At 49.5% G+C, this 22030-nt stretch overlaps 1 protein-coding gene across 2 annotated transcripts; it reads left to right on the top strand.

Annotated features, from left to right (window-relative positions):
* The first annotated feature begins 2794 nt into the window (after positions 1 to 2794).
* LOC101517937 (binder of sperm protein homolog 2-like) lies at positions 2795 to 17136 on the top strand. 2 transcript variants are annotated; one of them, XM_058674568.1, is made up of 6 exons: positions 2795 to 2907; positions 7020 to 7052; positions 13313 to 13453; positions 14070 to 14217; positions 14932 to 14987; positions 16922 to 17136. In XM_058674568.1, the coding sequence occupies exons 1-6, from the start codon at positions 2841 to 2843 to the stop codon at positions 16930 to 16932; spliced, it is 456 nt and encodes a 151-aa protein (XP_058530551.1). In that variant the 5' UTR covers positions 2795 to 2840; the 3' UTR covers positions 16933 to 17136. The 2 variants fall into 2 exon arrangements, with proteins under 2 accessions (XP_058530551.1, XP_058530552.1); XM_058674569.1 differs by lacking the exon at positions 14932 to 14987.
* Positions 17137 to 22030: the final 4894 nt, after the last annotated feature.

Genomic DNA, 22030 nt, shown 5'->3' with positions numbered 1-22030 from the left:
TGCTGCTAGAGGCTTAGCTGGTGCTGATAGAATAACCACAGCTTCCTGCCAAGCAAACACAACAGAAAGCTCACTCAAGACTTTCACCCATGGACAGATCCACTGCCGAAGGCCAGAAGGCAGCCCTCCTGCTGAAGCTGTAACCTGTGGCCAGTGGCCATCCTGAAGGGCAGGACGGTCATCCCGGTCAGCACCGCTGTGACACCATCTGTATACAGTGTCTCCGCTTTAGCTTAAGGGCGCCCTCTGCTGTCTGCAAAGCAAAGGGCCGCTTCCTTCACAGAAAGCTTTTGGCAGGAGGAGAAGCCCCATGACTCCCAAAGTTTGTGTTTTTTTTCCATTTTTTGGTCCCATTTTATGTGGGGACATTCCCTTCTTCTCCCTGTCATCAGCCGTTCTCCAAAGGACCACTCTCCCGTCTGGCCACCTCCAGCCCTGTCCCCCAGACCTTCACATGCCCCCTGCAGCTTCTTCCCCCTTAGGGTAGGGTCTATCCTCCATCTAGAGTGACTGTCACCCTCTTGTCTGTCTCAGGACATTTCTTCCCCTTGAGCATTACCCACCGGGATCAAACTCGGACTTTTTTTGCTGTAGAAACTTGGCCAAGGTTCTTGGCCCTGGCTCAGACTGGCACATGTCTTCTAGGTGCCGTGTGCTGTGCCCTGCTGTGTGGAGCAAGGCCTTGTTCCCGCGTCTGTCATGACTCCAGGTTCCATTTCCCACTGCCAAGACCCCAGTCCTGAGAAGGGAAAACTTGGGGGCCTGGTTTCGTCGTAATGTTCTCCTGGCGTCTCCAGTGGCGTCAGCACTAAATGAAGTGACAGGAAACTTGTTGGATAGCATGGGGGCGGGCACTGTGTGGCTCAGTGGGTTAAGTCTCTGCCAGCGACACTGGTTCAGGATCCAGCTGCTCCCCTGCCTATCCAGCTCCCAGCTAACGCACCTGGCAAAGCAGCAGAGGTTAGCCCAAGTCTTGGGTACGTGCCACCAGTGTGGGAGACCTGAATGGAGCCGACTTTGTCAGGCCCAGATTTGGCTGTTCCGGCCATTTGGGGAGTAAAGATGGAGTGCTCTCTCTCTCTCTCTCTCTCTCTCTCAGGCCAAACAGAAGTGACTCCTGAAGGAGCTGAGTCCATCTGAGGCCAAGGAAGCTTATCAGAAGCTAGGAACACCTGTTCACCTTGGAACAGCAAGCAGCACCCCGAGTCCTGGCCCTCTCTCCTTCCTGAGCCTACCTCTGGCCACAAACAACAGAATAAATCTCCCCTAGCCTCGATGCTGTCTTAGCTGAGGCAGTAGACACTCCCATCCAGAAAGGCTTCAAAAGCAGAGTCCGCACAGAAGACCAACACGTGCCAAGACGACAGGTCAGGGCCGGATTTGCAAGCGCAACCCGAGGAGGTGCCACCTCCCCCACCCCCACACCTAAGATGTATAAAAGCCCAGAACGCTGGACGGCCATTTCGCTCACATGGTTCCTATGTTGTCCCACCCCACCCTGCCCTGCCTCAAGAGCTTGAGCTGACACCCAGAGCCTCGCCAGCTGCACACTTCACTCCTCACGCTGGCTCCAAAGATGTGACAAACATTAGAATCCACCTCCCCCAGCAATACCCTCCCAACCCCCCAGCACTACCCCCCACTGGCTCCTACCCCGGCTGAGACCCAGCGCTAGCAGGTGCCTGGAGAGTAAGCCAGGGCATGGAAGTTTGTTCATTCTTTGTGTATCTTTCTGCCTCTCAAAAAATGTTTATTTTTAATTAAAAAAAAAAAGCATTACATTGTCCCCATAAGTGTATGCAAGTACCCAATATTGGTTAAAAATAACATATACATACTTCAGGAAAACCAGTCCCCCAGCTAATGGAGACAGCGGCCCTCTCCCTTAGCCTGGGGCCCCCTGTGGTGACCGCCTAAAAGCTGTAGGATCTCAAAATAAACCTCTTCCTTTCACTTGAGCCCCAGGCACTATTGTCTAGAGACCAGTGCAGGCTCTCAAAGTAACTATTTAGCTACAGTTGCCTGGGGCCCATGGACATCAAGGACACCTGGCCTCTCTCTGATGTCTGTTCCAGGGCTCCCAGCGGGTACAGTGTGCTACCTGGACACACATCAGTGCCAGTGTGGGGGTACCGCCCCGGCCAACCTTCCTCACCAGCTCCTGGGCCTTCATCCCGTCCTGCCAGCCCTCGGGGAACAATGTTAAGCACCCACAGGGGTCTGCAAACCGCCAAGTTTCCAGCTCAAAGAACAAAGCAAGTTCTGCTGCCCCAACACCGTGTGTCAGACGGGCGGGGGGGCGGGGGGTCGGCTCTCCCTGGCCAAATTGCCTTTTCCAACCGCTCCGGGCCCCACCTGGCCTCAGTTGCTCAGAGGCGCCAAGCTGGACAGCCCCAAGCGACTCAGCGACTTCCTGCATGCGACTTGGGACAGAGAGGAGGGAGCTGTGACACCTGCATGCCAGTCTGGCGTGCCCGGCAGGTGGGCATCCTATTACCTGAAGCCAAGCGCGGTTGTGGCCTCCAAGACCACCTGTTCCTCACCTGACTCCTCTCTCTCTCTCTCTCTCTCTCTCTTCCTCATTGGCCCACACCACATTCACATGAAGGGCTCTGCTGCCCTGCATGGGGCCTGAGGATTTTCAAAGTCTCACCCAGGTGCCCAGGTTAGGGTGACGATGCAAACCCAGGCACACCCTCCCCACCCCACCCTCCAAATGCCCTCGAGGTTTGGGGAAGGAGAAGAAAGTGCTTCAAGGGGAGGAGGAGGGGCAGGGGAGGCTATAAAATGGGAGGCCTCAGGCAGCCGCACAGCGTGCGGGCTGCAGGCGTTCGGAAGGAATGCACAGCCTAGGCCGCTGGCTGGGCTGGCTGGGGCTGGCGCTCTGTATGCTCCGGCTGAAGGCAGGTGAGGCGGACTTGTGAGGCGGACTTGTCCAGTGGACAGAGGGGCGCGCTGTGCCACCACACTCCCACACACACACACACACATCCCCATGGTCCTAGGGGTTGGCGGGCAGCTGAGGATTTGCAGCGCCCAGGATTGCACGCCTATGGCCTCCCTCCCGCTGGGGGTTGGAGCAAGGGACCATGTGGCAAGGGACTTGGCCTGACTCCCAGGCCTTAGGCTTCTCAATCATGTAATAGGAATTCTAATCTTTAAGCAGGGGGAAGAGATGGACACCTAGATGAAATGTAAAAATTTGTTTCTTTGGGTGCAAAAAAATTTGAAATCTGTGTAATAGATTTTTCCCCCTTATAATGCACATTCTCTAAGAATTTTTTTTCCTTTTAAAAAAGATTTATTTAGTTTTACGTGAGAGGGAGATTTACAGGGAGGAGAGACAAAAAGATTTTCCATCCACTGGTTCACTCCCCAAGTGGCTGCAACAACCAGAGCTGAGCAGACCCAAAACCAGTAGCCTGGAGCTTCTTCTGAGTCTCCCATGTGCGTGCAGGGTCCGAAGACTTTGGGCTGTCCTCTGCTGCTTTTCCAGTTCATCAGCAGGGAGCTGGACTGGAATTGGAGCAGCCAGGACAGGATTGGCACCCACAGGGGGATCCTGGCACTTGCAAGGTGAGGATTAGCCTATTGAACCATTGCACCAGCACCCCCCTCAAAGAGCTTTTTGAACATTCCCTGGTATATAAAATTTTGCAAAGGTTTCCAAGAACAAGTATTAAGAAAGCAAAATAAGCAGTAAGCAGACACCACTCTCCTTTGTTAAGAGAGAGAGACAAAGCCAGTGGTGATGTGGCCATGTTTGGCAATGTAAAGGTAAAGGTCAGCTGGACTGACCCTGGCCTTGGACCAAGGAGCTGCGTCCATGGCTGTGTGGTCAACCACACAGGAAAGGACTGGAGAAGGTCTCAGAAGTTCAACCAATGAGGATAAAAAGACGGTCAAGACCTGCCATCCTATTGGCAGAGCCCAAGAGATGCCTACCATTGGGTAAAGAGAAAATCCTCCAGTGGACACACTCGTCCTGGTGTTGGCCATGACGGAGTGCCCTGGGTCCTCTGTGGTCAGCAGTGGCTGCCATGCACCCCTGCACGGACGATCAGCTTGGCAGCAGCACAGTCTCCAGAACCCATCACGAGTTCTGTGGTTCTAAGTGTGCAGTCTCTCCCAAGCTTCTACTCGTCCTTTATGGAAAAAAAATTTTTTTTTATTTAAGAGGCAGAAAGAGACAGAGACCTTCCATTCAGGGATTCACTCCCCAAATATCCACAAGAGCCAGAGTTGGACCAAGCCAAAGCCAGGAGCCCCATCTGGGTCTCCCACGTGGCTCTCCGGGACCCAAGGACTTGAACCACAACTTGCTGCCCTCCAGGGTCTATTAGCAGGAAAAAGGAATGGGAAGTACAGCCAGGACTTGAAGCCAGGGACTCAGGCTGACCTGAGCAGCATGCTGATCACTGTACCAAATGCCTACACAATGAAGGTCAAGAGGATGTGTCCAGTAGTAACAGGAGCCGGCGTTCAACCTGATGTGTGAGATAGCCGTGTCCCACATCAGCGTACCTGGGTTTCAGTCCCAGGCACTGGAGCTGCCAGCAGCTGGAGCTCCAGCTGCCACCGCCAGCTTCCTGCTCATACAAATTTCTGGAAGGCCTTGGTGTTGGCTGAAGGAACTGGGCTCCTGCCACCTGCATGGGAGACCTGGATCGAATTTCCAGTTCCTGGCTTTGGCAGAACCTAAGCCTGGTCATCGCAGCCATTTGGAGTTGACCAGAAGATGGGAGTGTGTGTTCTCCCGCTCTCTTCCTCCTTTGCTCTGCTTCTCAAATAATCACAAAATAGAATTGTAATACACAAATATGATCTGTGATGATGCCATAAACCCGAGAATTAGCTTCTTTACATCAAAGCAAGGAAGGTCAAGCGCAGAGCAGTCAAGTTCCTGGCACACGTCAGCGGCAATGCTAAAGCGCCGTGGTTTGGCTGCAGCTGAGCCAAAGGTTGACCTTTAAGCCACGTGCGAGGGATCAAGAGGCTGGAAACCTCCTGTGAAGGTGAAGTTTAGATTGTGGGAGGTGATTCAGTGTGATTGTCAGAGCGGAACCCCTGTGGTTGAAGAGGACAACCAGGACACACAAACACACTTGCTCGGGACTTTGTCAGCAACAAGTGTACCCACAGCTGTGGTCACTCCACCTTGAACTATGAGCCAAATAAAGTCCTTTTGGTTAAAGTTTACCCAATGATGGGGCCTGGCGGAGTGGCCTAGCGGCTAAAGTCCTCACCTTGAATGCTCCAGGATCCCATATGGGCGCCGGTTCTAATCCCGGCAGCTCCACTTCCCATCCAGCTCCCTGCTTGTGGCCTGGGAAAGCAGTCGAGGACGGCCCAAAGCTTTGGGACCCTGCACCCGCGTGGGAGACCCGGAATAGGTTCCTGGCTCCTGGCATCGGATCGGCGCGCACCGGCCCGTTGCGGCTCACTTGGGGAGTGAAACATCGGATGGAAGATCTTCCTCTCTGTCTCTCCTCCTCTCTGCATATCCGGCTTTCCAATGATAATAAAATCTTTAAAAAATTAAAAAAAAAAAAAAAAGTTTACCCAATGATGGCATTTGCCCAGTCGTGGCTAGCAGCCATGGAGACTCTCCTGAGCACAGAAATTATCAACATGGAGACAGCGTGTCCCTGAGATCTGGCTGCCCACGGAGAAGCACACAGCCCGAGGGCTCAGCCCAGCCTGGCTCCGGCGCATCACAGCCATGGGGGCCAGTTCAGTTCTTTGGGGCAGCAGGATTGTGCCTGTAAAACACAGTGGTGTGGGTGTTTACAGAGAGACGGGCTCTGTGGAGGTCAGAGGGAGGCAGTGCCATGTTAATGCTGCAACACAGCGGCTCTGCACAGCAGGCCTGGCAGCGAGTGAGAAAAACTGAAAAATCCTTAAAGCACGCCAGCTTCTGGCAGTGAGCAAACAGGTTCTCCTCCCACAAGGCTGGCTCAAGGTCAAAGCCAATAGGTATCCTTTGATCTCCAGCCCTGTGAAAGCCAACAGAATCGAAATGTAGTGCCTTGTCCACACTAACCAGAAAGAGGATGAAACACCAGGGGGACAGCACACTACTGGTTAAAGTCCTAGCCTGGCATGAACCAGGATCCCATATGAACACCAGTTCGTGTCCTGGCTGCTCCACTTCCCATCCAGCTCCCTGCTTGTGGCCTGGGAAAGCAGTCGAGGATGGCCCAAAGTCTTGGGACCCTGCACACACGTGGGAGACCCGCAAGAGGCTCCAGGCTCCAGGCTCCTGGCTTCAGATCAGCTCAGCTCCAGCCATTGCAGCCACTTTGGGAGTGAACCAGCAGACAGAAAATCCTTCTCTCTGTCTCTCCTCTCTGTAGATCTACCTTTCCAATACCAATAAACAAATCTTTTTTAGGAACAAGGGAGCTTATGAAGGGTCCCCCCATGATTGGCGGGGTACAGCAGCCATCACCCCTGAGCTGGCCACAGCCACAGCCACACTCAGAAAGTACTTCTGCAAAGACACCCGCTTACTTACCACATGCCACACCGCACACTGGTACCACCCCAGTGGTGCATCTGTGTGGCCAAAGATGGCGACTTTCAAAATCTTTCCTGTAAGCTTCATCATGTCAGCGTTTAAAAATCACCCCTCACCTCAGCCCCTCGGATTCCCTGCCCGCGTGCCGAGGGCCGCAGGTATCCACGGCCGTGCTGTTGGTTCCCAAGCAAATGTCAGCATTCCCTCTAGGATGTCTCTTCAGGTGTGGTTTAGACAGTGGAGCAGATGGGTGGATGTGAATGCCATGGGCTGGGGACGAGGGAAGAGAAAAGCCAGAGCTTGAGTCACATCCGATCCTGGCCCTGCAAGAAGATTCCCGCCAGCCCCGACTGGGAATGTTTCTCTACCATCCAGATGTGGGGCTGCCTTTTCATCAACAACAAGAGAGCCAATTGCTGGCAGGATGAACCTCAAGGTATTTTGTGGACATGAAGTAGCAGAAAACCTACATTTCACCCGTTTTATCTTTCTCTTTCAGATTTGATTACTCATTTAAACCCTCCGAAACCAGGTAAGGAGATCATCTCTGTTTTGTCGTCGTCTCTGATGTCAGCCTACACCCCTTCAACAATAGTGCCTTCTGGAATGTTCCTGTCTTTCTCTGCCCTTTGACCCTTTCCTTGGCTCGTCTTTCAGCATGACGGGCTCACCCAGGTCCCAACAGCCACATGGTACAGGAACCTCAACACCCCGGGCAGTCAGGCACACAGGTGCACCCCCCCCCCCGAAAAACACTGTGCCTTCTCTGTTACAACTAACTTCACCGTTGGGGGAGGAGAGGTTTTCATTAATGTTTTACATTTTATTTGCAATTGCAACATAGTAAATTGTACATGGGGATACAAAAAAAAAGTTGGTGGGATGTTCAATGAAAAGACAAACTTCCAGGGCATGTGTTCAGCACAGCAGGGAAGCGACGCCTGGGGCAGCTGCTTCCCACACACATCACAGTACCGGGGTTGAGTTTCAGCTACTCAGCTTCTTTAAAAATAAATAAATATTTTTTATTTGAAAGGCAGAGTTTTGTTAAAGAGAGAGAAGGAGAGCCAGAGAGAAAGATCCGCTGGTTCACTCCTCAAATGGGCATAACCACCAGAGCTGAGACTGAAGCCGGCAGCTTCTTCCTGGTCTCTCACGCAGGTGCAGGATCCCAAGGCTTTGGGCCGTCCTCTCCTGACTTCCAGGCCATGAGTAGGAAGCTGAATGGGAAGTGGAGCAAACAGGACACGAACCGGTGCCCATATGGGAAGCCAGTGCTTGCAAGGGGGAGGACTAGCCATGTGAGCCATCATGCCAGGCAGCAGTCATGACTCAGGACTTGTGTCCCTGCTGCCCTGTGGGAGACCCAGATGAAGCTTTCAGTTCCCAGCTTCACCCTGGCCAAGCCCCAGCTGTCAGGGACAGTGAGGGGGTGAAGCGGTGGATGGAAGATCTCGTCTCTCTGCTTTTTAAGTGAATTTTGGAAAATAATATTTAAAAACAAAACAATAACAACAAAAAAAGATGGACCTGTTGTGATGGCTCAGTGGCTAAATCCGTATGGGTGTTGGTATGTGTCCCAGCTGCCCCAGTTCCCATCCAGCTTCCTGCGTATGGCCTGGGAATGCAGTTGATGATGGCTCAAAGTTTGGGGGCCCTGCATCCATGTGGGAGACCCAGAAGAAGCTCCTGGCTCCTGGCTTCAGACTGGCTCAGCTCTGGTCATTGTGGCTACTTGGGGAGTGAAGCAGCAGACTGATCTTTCTCCTGTAAATCTACCTTACCAATAAAAATAAATAAATCTCGGAGGAGGGGGAAAATAAACTTATTTTAGCACAAAAAAAACCCACCTTGAAATCTATGCTTGTTTTTTTAAAATAATATGCATTTTCTGTAACCTTTTTGGAGATTGTCCTCACGTGTATGGATTTCAAGTTTTGGGGGGCTCCAAAATAAACTCAGCCTCATAACTCCATTTGTCTATGGAATTTTCAACACATATATCCAGGGAGTAGAATATGTTTTGGCATAAAGCTACATCTTCAAATGTTTATGTGTAAATCGCAAAAACCTGGAAGCAGCCAAAATGCCCATCAATAGAAGACTGGATAAGAAAGCTATGGTTCATCTACTCTATGGAATACTACTCAGCTATTAAAAAAAACGAAATGCAGTTCTTTGTGGCCAAATGGGCCCGACTGGAATCCATCATGCTAAGAGAAATAAACCAATCCCAAAAGGTTAAATACCACGTGTTTGCCTTAATCTGAGATGAAAAGATGACAACTTGGAAGATAGTACCTGTATATTGTAACATTAGTGCAATCTCTAACAACCTGTATCCAATGCAATAAGATAATGCGATATAATCTATAAACCAACAATTAATGTCAGACTGCCTAAGATCTGCATCGAAAAACTGTAAAACCTAATACACTCTCAATACGCTATGTTAACCTGTAATGGGGAGGGGGTGCAGGGAAGTCTTTCAGGACCATAAAAAGAGTGAGGAAAAAGTACTATATAGCCTATCAAGATCAAATCTGGTAATTCATAGACAACAGACTCAAAGCTGCACTAAACAACAATAAAACTACTATACCAATGCATGAGGGGGGAATCAGGAGCGATCCTGACAACCTCTTAACAGGAGGTCATGTGCGTGGAGCAGGGGGGCACTCCAGAGTGGAGCAGGTGGTAAGGAGGAAGCTTGGATCCCAACCATGAAGACTCTCAGACCTTCACCACAAACTATTAATACGAGCAACAAGGACTATATCCCAAATGCCAAGGAGGCCACAGGGAATTGGATGCCCTCAGAGGCCGAGAACTCTGAGGTCACCCACCCCCAACCGGAGCTTCCGCAGGGAATGGAAGAAGTCCAAACACTACTGTGCAGAAACCAACGTCATCGGAAAGACAACCAGAAGCCCTGAGCGGTCCGCAGACACAGAAGAACAATAAACGTCCTTCGGGACCAGGGAGGAGAGCTTTCTCTGGTCCGAGCCTGGCTCCACCTCTGGACCCCCACTCTCCCTCGCAATGACCATCGGGATAGCTCCGAAAACCTCACATAGCAAACAAACAATCATACAAACTAAAAAATCCTAAAATAAATAGACAAACAACAGAAAGTAGAGCTTGGAATCTGACAGGAAAGAGCTGGCGTGGATTGGCTCATGCCTCGCTGGGTGGGACACAAAGATTAGTCACTCCTTACCATGGTGTTGAGGATTTTCATGCACCCCCCCAAAAACAAAAAATGTTCTGCACCTTAAATGTCGACAAATATCTTGTTAGAGTTACAAGCCAGTCTAGATTATCCTAAAATCTGCCAAGATCAGCAAAATTATACTTCAACACAACAAATGGCTAAATACTAAAATGAAATAGACACGAGACAGCTGAATGGTACCTTAGAGCCATTTTAAGGTATATAGCAGCCGGTCCTGAATATAAACTAAAATTGAAATGTCAATGAGCTAATCATAGGATGTAGTTAAGAACTTGCATTTTTTTTTAACATACTGGTTACTCAAAAACATATCAATTCCATAATGTTGCAAATTGCTGTTGATGTTATATTGGGACTGTAAATTGACTGGGATGATATTCTACCAGCTCTAACTTCAGATCAGAAATGGTCTCCCAAAAAACTGTTCAACCCATCTGGACAATAAGTAGCTGGACTCTATGCTTGGTATATGTTTGCAAAGAAAGAATCTTGATTGAATTTGAACTATAATACTGCATCAAGGTGGAGGAATCCACCAGGGGGGAGGGGCGTGGGGAGGGGTAGGGGGGTCCCAGAGCCTATGAAACTGTCACATAATGCAAAATAATTAATAAAAAAAATGTGTATGTGTATTCAATGGTTTAATTCTACATTTTCAAGCTAACTCACGGAGGCATCGCCCACATACCTCACCATCTGTTCGTGGTGAGAACATATAAACTGCGGACCCTGAGCAATTCTGAAAGCTCTGTTGTCATGAGCTGATGTCACAGTGCAACACACTCCTCCCTCGTGTAGTCCAACTCCATTTTCAGCGTGTGCCCTCTGCTGGCCTCTGCCAAACCCTTGCCACCCTCTGCTTCTCTGAGCTCAACGTGCTGAAAAAGACGTTTGCTTAGGTAGTTGTTCGGTTTCTGGTTCGTTCATTTTAACAGCTGGATTGTGACATCATCTCTCTGCTGTAAGATCTGTCCATTGAACTTTTCTTTACTGTGGAAGAATTCTATTTCATTTTCAAAGACAAAAGAAAGCTTTGCTGGATATGTAATCCTAGGTCGACAATTTTTTTCTTTTAGGATCTGGAATATGTCACTCCAATCTCTTCTGACCTGTAGAGCTTCCTGTGAGAGGTCTCCTGTGAGTTTAATTGGCATTCCTTTATATGTCAGTTGATTTTTTTCATGTGCTCATTTAAGAATCTTTTCCTTATGTTCAATTGAAGAGAGCTTGATGATCATGTGTCGTGGTGAAGATCACTTTTTTTTTTAAGATTTATTTATTTTTACTGGAAAGGCAGGTATACAGAGAGGAAAGACAGAGAGGAAGATCTTCCGTCCGATGATTCACTCCCCAAGCGGCCGCAACGGTTGGAGCTGAGCCAATCTAAAGCTGGGAGCCTCTTCTGGGTCTCCCAGGCGGGTACTGGGTCTCCCAGGCGGGTACAGGGTCCCAAGGCTTTGGGCCGTCCTCAACTGCTTTCCCAGGCCACAAGCAGGGAGCTGGATGGGAAGTGGAGCTGTCAGGACCAGAACCGGCGCCCATATGGGATCCCGGTGCATGCAAGGCAAGGACCTTAACCACTACGCCATCACGCCGAGCCCGAAGATCACTTTGATCAGGCCTGTTGGGAGTTCTGTGCCCCTAATGGATGTTGTTTCCCAATTCTTTCTCTAGATTAGGGAAATTTTCCTTTATTATTTCATTAAATATATTTATAAAACCAGTTCATCTTTCTGCACCTTCTGGGACTCCCATAACTCTTATATTTGGCCTCTTAATAGTGTCTTTCAATTCTTGAATACTTTTTTTGGCCTGATCCAGCTCTGCTTCCAGCTTTTCGTTTGCTTCCCCCTGATGACAGGAAATATCTTCCAATTCTGAGATTCTTTCTTCTGCCTCATTCATTCTATTTTGGAGACTCTCCACTGTACTTTTAGTTTGCTCTACTGTGTTCTTCATTTCTGATATATCAGCCTTGATTTGTTTTATTGCTGCTATTGCTTGTGTAAAATATTCCTTAAATTCTTTGAACTCTTGTATGTGCTTCTCATTGTTGATCAGAAGCTTTGAAATGACTTTTCTGAATTCTGTGTCCCCCATTTTCTCGATGTCTTCTCAGTTAACTCTGAGATTGGCATAGGGTTTTGCTCCTTTGCAGGGGAGTTTTCAGTAATATTCATTGTGCCTTTGTTTCTTCTTTTGCTCTTGGTCATTGTACTTCTGGTTAGCAGTCTTCTCCTTGGGGCAGGTTTCTAAGCTGTGCCACCCACTTCTTGTAGTTGGTACACAACTCTTGGCTTGAAGCCAATTGTGCCACTCCCTCCAGCAACTGGACTCCTTCCAGGTCTGGGTTCTTAGGTTAGATTTCCACAAAGAACTCCGTAGCCCCAACTCCTGGCTCACCAATCTCCACCTCCTGTGATACCATGCTGTGGCTGCACCTTTGTCTGTACAACCTTTCTCCCACTTCCGGTTGGAGCAGGTCCCAGGATTAGAGAGACACCAGGTGTCCTATATAGCTAGATTGTTGGTGTCACTGATCTTGCCAGAACCTGTTGGCTGTTAGGTCTGTTTGCCACACGGACCTATTTTGACCCGTACGATGCCACAGTCGGTATTACTTACCTGCGGGACCAGTGCAATCCATGGAACTCAGTGAGTTCTCGCGAGCTCAGCACTTGCACAGTTCACTGTTGTCCCCTGCAGTCCTAAAGCTATTGCCACAGTGTACAAAATGGTGCCTGACGTATCACTACTACAGTTCTTGATCTGCTGGCCGTCAGGTCTGAGGGCTACCCAGACCTGTCTTGGGTGGAACCTGTAGGATGCCACGTTGTTGCTGTTCACTGAGTCAGAAATGAGTTCACTCCCAGCTCAGCGTATGCTCAGTCCTTTCTCTTGCCTTTACTTCCTAGGCAAAATGGAGCCCAGTTCAGCTCTAGGGGGCTGACTGGGCTGTGAAATCCACCCTGTTCTCGCACTACCTGTCTGGGATCTGCTGCTCTGTCTCTGCTCCTGGTCAAATCAAATGGACCAGCAGGACGGATGGTTCTTTGTCTGGGTTCCACCTCCCAAGCTCCCAGTGAAAGTCCCTTCCCACCTGGTCGCTGGTGGAGTTCCAGCTGCTGGTGGAGTTCAGATCGCTGTTAGCTGAATGCTGCTGGGGCACCAATCAGGTGGCTGACATCAGCCGCTACACAGCAGCAGGCTCTGGTGGGCTGGTGACCGTGTGGGGTACATGAGGAACACTGGGAAATAAATTCCTGTTGTCATGGGGCAAGAGGCAGGGGCCCCAGAGAGAGGGAAGTGGGCAGCTTGGCAGGATGTCCAGGAGATAAGTTGGGCAGGCTCAGGAGTTCCTTTTCCTAATGGAGTGAGGCTGTGACCAGGAGGACCCCAGAGTCTGGGATTAGGAAAGCAGGTGCAGCCTGCACCAGGCTCCAGGCTGTAAGATGGTTATTGTCAACAGGGCCAGGGAGAGACGGCTAGTGTGTGGCGTGGGAATGTGGAGGGCGCAGGGTCCATGACACTCCATCCGTGCCTGCCCTGTTTTCCAGAGCTCTCCTCCCACCCCTGCGTCTTTCCGTTCACCTACGGCGACGTGACGCATTACAGCTGCACCTCCGTCCACAGCGACTTCCACTGGTGTTCCCTCGACAGTCAGTTCCAGGGCAGGTGGCGCTACTGCACATCCAGCGGTGAGCATCCGACCTTCCTGGGACCCAAGAAGCGGCTGCGTGTGTGCTGGTTTCCCACCAGACAGCACTGAGTTCACCTCCTGATGCTTCCACTTATTCTTAACTGCTTGGGAAAACCAAATTCCATGGCCAAAAAAAAAAACAAAAAAACTGTGGCTTGGAGTGGGTCTTTAGCCTAGCAGTGTGTCCCTGGCCCCTGGCAGTGTACTTGCAAGGTTGGATTTTCAGCTCCGTGTCTTAGTTCAGCTTTTTGCCCACATAGACCTTGAAAGGCAGGACCCAGCACTGTAGCCTATGGCTGAAGTCCTCACCTTACGTGTGCTGGGACACCGGTTCGTGTCCCGGCTGCTCCACTTCCCATCCAGCTCCCTGCTTGTGGCCTGGGAAAGCAGTGAAGGACGGCCCAAAGCCTTGGGACCCTGCACCCGCGTGGGAGACCCGGAAGAAGCTTCCGGTCAACTCCTCTCTGGCTGTTGCAAGCACTTGAGGAGTGAACCAGCAAATGGAAGATCTTTGTCTCTGTCTCTCCTTACCGCCTGCTGTGAGTGGTTGCGTGATGATCGCCGCCCTGCTCCCGCGCTCACGGCTCCCCTCCTGTGCTCTGCTTTCTCTGCAGATCCTCCACAGTGTAGTTTTCCCTTCTTCTTCAAAAGTAAGGTCTTCCACATGTGCACCAAGGAGGACTACATTTTGGACCGGAGCTGGTGCTCATTGACCAAAAACTACAACAAAGACAAAAAATGGAAGCAGTGTTCCCCTCACAAGTAAGACGGAGGGGGAGGGAGCAGCTGGGGAGCCCTGGGAATGAACGGGTCATCTGGTGCAAGGCTTGGGTCGGGGCTCACGCAGCTCCCACCAAGGACGCGCTGGTAAATATTTCAGGCTTAGCCAACCCGTGGTCACATGCCCTCAAGTATGCTATTACTGCCCCAGGCAGTCTTAGGGAATTAAAACTCAATCCATGGGACTGTGTCCCAATACAATCTATTTTGTAGGCCCTGGAATTGGAATCATACAGCTTTTGGGTGTCACGGACTGTTAGGCCAATAGATTGATTTTGTTTGTTTGTTTGTTCTCTCGTTTTACTTTGAAAGTGAGGGAAGCTCCCATGTGTCAGTTCACTCTCCAGAGTGTCACAATGACCAGGGCTGGGCCAGGCTAAGGTCGGGACCCCAGAACTCCTTCTGGGTCTCCTACATGGGTGCCAGGGACCTGTCTCCCTTGTGGGAGTTCTGGGTTGAGTTTGTAGTTCTCAACTTGAACACCAGCCCATTCCCAGCCAATGGGGGCATTTGGGAAATGATCCAGTAGATTGATAACAATGAACTTCTTGGCAACCAAGTAAAAAGAGATCCAAGTTCAGCTCCGAACATTACATTGTCCATAATGTTGAACACCTCATTCCAAGAGATTTCCAGAGAGACTTACAACGGAATGTTCAGAGTCCCCTGTGAAAACACCTCTTCCTTCCTCCCCAGTGGATTTTCCTCTCTGGGAGTTCTTTTGAGCAGTGACTCAAAAAGAAACCCTCCAAGTAAGTGCTCACATAACTCCCTGAGCCTGCGTTCTTTATATAATGGGCCTTTGGCACGCAACCATGCACCAGCACTTCATAACCATGTGCAGTGGCCATAGAGCTGGGCATGACTCACTGGCCTCGCCGTCCCCGGGTGTAGCTGTGGTGACCAGGTGGATCTGATTCTGCAATGCACTCGGAGCTGTGCCGAGGCAGGGTCCCCACGAGGCCGCACATAGGCACGCCTCTTACACGCCTCTTACACGCTCTTTTCCTCTCATTTCCCCTCTCTGTCTTAATTTTTCCTTTTTTTTCTCATAAAAATGGTTTCAAGAGTAGAGCACATATTTGTGTAAGATAAACATTAGATTGATTAGGAGTAGGTGAAAAATAAGACAGGATGAATGGGTTATAGAAAAGAGCCTGCCCCAAGACCAACAGGTAGACGAAGATTTGTTTTACACCTGCTAAGGCAACCAGATAATTCCCTGAACCCTCCCTGTGAACCAACCACCCTGCCCACTGACCAAGTGATTTCCTGTCTGCGAAATAGCCCTCCGCCCAATGTGGTTAGGAACTGTAAAACAGAGAGCTAAAATCAGGTGTAAAGATTTACAGTGGCTTATGAAACACGTTCACAGAGAACATGCTGTGAAAAGTCAGGTAACTTCAAGAAGCACAAACATTTCAAAGGACAAAGACTTCTTAGAAACACTTGTGATGCAGACACTATGCGTGATTGCCAGATGTTTCCACCAAAGCAAACCCATCTTCTCATTCCAGGGGCTTTTTGAGGTATCCTCCCATCACATCAATTGTAGGAAAACTTAGAGCTTCGGGCCAAGGGAAAATGTGACTCACGGCCACATTTGCAGTCTGTTAACAAGTTTCACATTCTTAGTGTATCATTCCACACCATCTAATATTTGTCACAGTGTTTTGCTGTTTTATTTGCAAGTTGAGTTTGATTTTTACACCCTACATACGTAAGAAAATATTCATTGAGACATCCAAGTGACCATGGCCACTCACACGTTAACCTTCCACTCACCTCCCTCTTCCCTTTCTAATCCCTTTCATGGCAGAAATTTATTGGAATAGATCACCGGGTCAAAGAATATGGCCATTATGTAAGAGCGGATGTGTGTGCAGGTTAAATTCTAACTTGCTCCAAATCATGTTCTGTCAATATTACAAGGCACTCAACAGGTCCTCCACAAGGAAAAGGGTCAATGTAACAAATGTTGTCACCCACTGTGGTCATGGGAGCTTTGAACTGTGAGTGAGAGAGGGATCTTATTCCTTTCTCTTTCTTTTCTTTCTTTTTTTTTGTTATATCTTTATTTTGGATTTTTTAATTCTGTGGTACAATTTCGTATAGACTAAGATTCCTCCACCCAAACTCCCACCCCCTGACAGATTTGCCCCATATTGCTACAATGGTATAACCCTTCATAAGGAGTCCATCAGTCTCTTATTTAAGTGTACCCCAATATTGCTGGTACAGACAATGTCAGACAGTCCAGCATCCCATTGTCTTCACATGTCCAACAGTTTCATTGGGAGTCTATCTTTTGTTTGGAAACAGGAATGCATGTTGCATTGTACCCCCACATCTGGATATGGTAGACCCCAGTACTCCATCACTACACATTTCCATAAATGGAAGCCATGAAACAAGGTCAACAACTGGTATGAGTTAGAACAACAGCCACAACAACAACAACAACAAATTACAGAACCATGAAAAAATGCGCCACTGAGTAACCAACATGTTAACACTTTTCTAAGGCCACTGGTGTCCTAGGCTCACCTGTCCTTCTCCTGTCCCACTTGGCCACACCTGCTGTCAGTTCATGGAGGTAGACCAGCTCTCCCAAGGGGGAAGCAGGAAGATGGCTAGCGAGGGTGATGGGTTAGGATATGGATTCTAACCTCTCCCATCTCCTCAGTATTTAGATAAGCCTTGGTGGAGTTGAAGATACGGAAGTCAGCGACCCATCAGTCACCTGTCAAAACAGCATCCTGTGCTTCCTGCCTGCCCAGTGCTGACCACTCTGGCCAACAAACAGGTGATCGCCTCTCCACAGGAATGACTACTTTACTTGGACGGAAAAAGACCCTTCTCAGTGGCAATTTATTTAAAAATAAATCTTTGAAAGAAAGGTTTATGGAAAATGTGTGTAGTTTTGTGCAGATCCAGGCTAACTTTTGTAAATTGAACCCCCTCCCCACCACCTTTGCAAATCTGACTCACCAAGGGTATTCGTAGCAAGGATTCACTGTATCTCTTTGTGTTTCATAGAAATTGGACCATAGGCTTATGTCTGGTTTCTTTCTCCCAGCTCTGTGCTGTGTGGTCCACACATATGAGGATGCCTTGCGTGGGGGCGGAGTGTTGGTGTGAGATTCCAGAGAGAGCAGAGCTGATCCTAAGCTAGGAGCCAGGAGTCTCTTCCAGGTCTCCCCCATGTGTGTAGGGGACCAAAGCTTTAGGCCATCCTCTGCTACTTTCCCAGGTCATAAGGAAGAAACTGGATGGGAAGTGGAGCAGCCAGGACATAAACTGTCACCTATATGGGATGCTAGTGCGTTCCTCTACTGGGTAGAGGATTAGCCTGTTGAGCCACAGCACCAGCCAGCCCTCATCCTTTTTCATCTCAGCAGTTGTCACCTGGCATCCTGCACTGGTAAGATGGCAAATGTGCCCCCTTTTCCAGAGCCAGGTCAGTGTGGATCCAACACACCTGTTCTCCATGGCTTGGGCTCGGGCTATCTTTGCTCCCCTACACATAATTGGCATTCCTGGCAAGGTTCATTTCACAGTGTGAACTTACTCGCCAGTGGGTCAGGCCTTGCTGAGGGTTCATCGGTGGGAGTGTGAGTCTGTGCAGAAGACCATGGCATTGCAGTCCATGTGCTGCAGCAGGTTCCCCTCAGTGTGGGTGGACATTGTCCAGTCAGTCAAGGGCCAGGTGAGGAGTGAAGCCACAGTCCTCCTGAACTTGGACTCCCTTTCCTTCTGCCCTGGAACAGCCAAATGGCAGGTGCTCCGACCTTTGGACCCCAGCACCCGTTCCAGCCACGGCCCAGATTAGGGCTTGGCCCATTGGCTTCCCTCGTGGCGAGGCCTGCAAGGGCACTTCAAGGAGTCTATGGAAAATGGAATCCCAAGCTAAGTTGATTTTGGTGCAAAGACAATTTTTGAAATCAATACATAGTTTTTTCTTTTCCATTAACATTCTGAAGATATATGAATGTGTGTGAATGAGTGTGTGTGTGTGTGTGTGTGTGTGTGTGTGTAACTACAGGGATACAGGCTGATCTTTCACCTGCAAGCATTGGCAACCCATGTGGGCTCTGGTTTGTATCCCCTCTGCTCCACTTCTTTCTCAGCTCCCTGCTGTGACCTTCGAAAACAGTGGAGAATTGTCCAAGACCACGAGCCCCTGCACCCATACCTGGCGGATTTGAAAGAAGCTCCTGGCTTCTAGTTGGCTCACCTGAAGCCATCGTGGTCATGCAGCCATTTGGTGACTAAACCAGCAGATGGAAGATATTTCTCTTTGTCTCTCCTTCTCTCTGTAAATCTACCTTTCAAGTAAAAATAAATGGATTTTTTAATTTTAAAATTTATTATTATTTTTTAAAATAATGATTACATGGTTGATTAGGTGGGAAAGGTCAAGATAAAGGGGAAATCGGGGTGAATTCTTTGCTTCCAAATTTGCTATTTCTTCTTGTTGTTCCTTGGATAAGGTGAAAAACAAAGGGGAATACCACTCATGACTTTCCGCATGTCCCGGTACCCAGGGAAGAGGAACTGCCACCTCATATCAACCCAGAGTCTCCATGTGTACATATTCCGAGGGTTCTGTCCATGTGGTTTGGATAGTTCTGCAATGCTGCCTATTTCACCAATCCAAGGATGACATCACCCTCCCAACGTTCATTGGCTCCATTTACCAAAATTATTTGCTGTCATCGTTTGTTTGTGGTTGTTGTCCAATTAGTTCTGTTCTGCTACAGCTCCAAATGTGCTCCTTGGAGCTTGGGACAGGTAAGGGGCTGAGCCAAGCTGAGTCAGAGCAACCACTGGCATGCATGTGATCTATGGCTGGGAACAGGCCCGGTTGGGAGGTATGGGGACACCCTAACTGGGTTGAGGTTCCCACCAAGGGGTGCGTGGGCTGGAATGGGGGCTGTGTTCTGATCAGGAAACGGTTGTAAGTCTCCCCTGGCACAAGTGTGGACTGGGACTGGACACACCAAGCCGGGCCAGACTCCAACACTGTCTGGTGTCCTGGAGGACCAGAGTAGATGTGGGACGGACTAGGCAAGGTCTCAACCCCTACTGAGCCATGTGTGAGCCGTACGTGGGTATGGATGAGCCGTGGCTGGGCTGAAATCCAACAGCAAGAACCAGAATGGGTTGAAGGCCAGTAAGGAAAAGCCACTGTTCTTGCTAGGACAGGAGGTGAACTGAGTAGGGCTGGCTCATGGACCCCCTGGTATGCACAAAATCTGGCATTGCGAGAGGTTCTGATGGAGGAGCCTGGGCAACTCCTCTGGCAGGACATAGACCCTGCAGGTAAGCACAAGTAACATGATAGGAAACAGCCCAGAACAGGCCATGGTAAGTGTCCCACTGGCATACATTTAGCATGGGTCGGGGGCAGACCAGGCTGAATCAGTTCATATCATCCACTGGCAAATCTGAGCACCAGAACAGAGTGTGGGTCGAGCCAGGTTCAGTCACGACAAAACCCAGTGCACAATACGGAATGCCAAGGTGAGGTTGCCTGTACAGGATGTGACCACAGCACCCAACCAGCATGCGTGAGAACCAGGAAGGGAGGGGGCAAAGCCGGTAGGGGAAATATGGGGCAGAGGTGTTCCCTTACTGGACAGCTACTCCCACTGGAGAGCGTGAGTTGGGATGGGGACAGACCAGACTAAGCAGGGCTACAACACCTGTGCGCCTCATGTGGGCTAGATCAGGGAAAAGCCAGGCTGGGCTGATTATTCCTACTGGTGCAAACAAAATTAGAGTGGGTGAGGGTTGTTTGGGCTTAGCCACAGCATTAGCTGGCAGAAGCTGGCACTGGGGGCTAATTCTGTCAAGTCAAACCACAGAACCACCTGGAGAGTGCATAAACCGGGAGTGGGAGAGGCCTGGGAGGGAAATAGTGGGCTCCTCCTCTTGGGTTACCACTCCCACGGAGGACACGAAGACTAGGACGGGGCAGCAGTGGCTAGACAGAGAGGCACCTAACAGCATCTGTGCGGGCTGCATAGTGGAGCTGGTTAGACGGAACTAAGCTTTAATACCCATTGACATGTATGAGAGCCGAATGGGATGTAGGACAGACTGGACTAGTCTGCTACACATACTGGCAAACCAGGGTAGGGGGCACGCCTGGTGGGGGTTATCGTGGGTCGCTCCGACTAGGCTGCAGCTCCCACTGGTTGATGTGAGAGTCGAGTATGTGCTGGGCAGAACCAGGTTGGACTGCAACACCCATTGGTTCCAGTGCAAGTCAAGGTTGAAAACAGAACCAACCCAGCAACTGCAACCACCAGCTGATCGGGGTGACAGACTGTGCTGGGTGGGCCCTGTACTTGCTAGTATATACAATAACCTGGTCTGGGAACACCTCAAAGTTTCTTTGGGGATCTCCCCAATCAAAATGCCGAACTTAGAACCCTAACCAAGAAAAGACAGAAGACAGAACAAGTCAATCAACCACCTCAGCTATATGTTGGCAGTGAAATACTGGGCAAACGGAGACTATGATGGACTATGTCAATCAGTGGATTCTTCAACGACCTCATCGTGCTTGGAGTGGCGAGACTGGCAGTGATTCATAACTGGTGATCTGTCAAAACCACTAGAGCAAAAATCTCGGAGCATGCCCCACATCCGGGACCTGGGGTGGGTGGTAAACTGGATGGGGCTTCTCCCTCAATATCTCCCTTTACCTCAGATACATGAAGGAAACAATATGGACGTAATAGTCTTACACATTTTCCTGTAGCTCTTGAACCTTTTTACCCTAATTAACTATGTAAAGATCGTCAAAAATACAAAAAAATGAAAAAAAGAAAACGAAACAAAATGCTTCCACAGTAAAGAAAAGTTAAAAGAATATGCCTCTTGGGCCCGGCGGCGTGGCCTAGCGGTTAAAGTCCTCGCCTTGAAAGACCCGGAATCCCATATGGGCGCCGGTTCTAATCCCGGCAGCTCCACTTCCCATCCAGTTCCCTGCTTGTGGCCTGGGAAAGCAGTCGAGGATGGCCCAATGCATTGGGACCTTGCACCTGCGTGGGAGACCCGGAAGAGGTTCCAGGCTCCCGGCTTCGGATCGGCGCGCATCGGCCCGTTGCGGCTCACTTAGGGAGTGAATCATCGGATGGAAGATCTTCCTCTCTGTCTCTCCTCCTCTGTGTATATCTGGCTGTAATAAAATGAATAAATCTTTAAAAAAAAAAAAAAAGAATATGCCTCTTCTAAATTTGCCCTAAAAGGATACTTAAAGATGTTTTCTTGACAAAGAGGAATAGCACCCACCAAAACCAAAAGTAAATGTGAAGAACATCCCAGTAAAATAACAACAGAAGACTCAATCAATTAACAACCCATTGCTGAAATGACAGAACCAAATTATCACCTATTTGTATTAACCCTGAATGTAAACGGCTAAAACTCATCAATCAAGCATCATAGATCAGACCCAGCACTGTGGCCTAGCGGCTAGAGTCCTCGCCTTGAACGCCCCGGGATCCCATATGGGCGCTGGTTCTAATCCTGGCTGCTCCACTTCCCATCCAGCTCCCTGCTTGTGGCCTGGGAAAGCAGTCGACGATGGCACAAAGCTTTGGGACCCTGCGCCGTGTGGGAGACCTGGAAGAGGTTCCTGGTTCCCAGCTTCGGATCAGCACAGCTCTGGCCGTTGAGGCTCACTTAGGGATTGATTCATCGGACGGAAGATCTTCCTCTCTGTCTCTCCTCCTCTCTGTATATCTGACTGTAATAAAATAAATAAATCTTTAAAAAAAAG

Source organism: Ochotona princeps, chromosome 16, assembly GCF_030435755.1.
Source record: "Ochotona princeps isolate mOchPri1 chromosome 16, mOchPri1.hap1, whole genome shotgun sequence".
NCBI classification, from domain to species: domain Eukaryota; kingdom Metazoa; phylum Chordata; class Mammalia; order Lagomorpha; family Ochotonidae; genus Ochotona; species Ochotona princeps.
The sequence above is the reverse complement of the archived record's forward strand: the minus strand, read 5'-3'. Positions and strand labels throughout refer to the sequence as shown.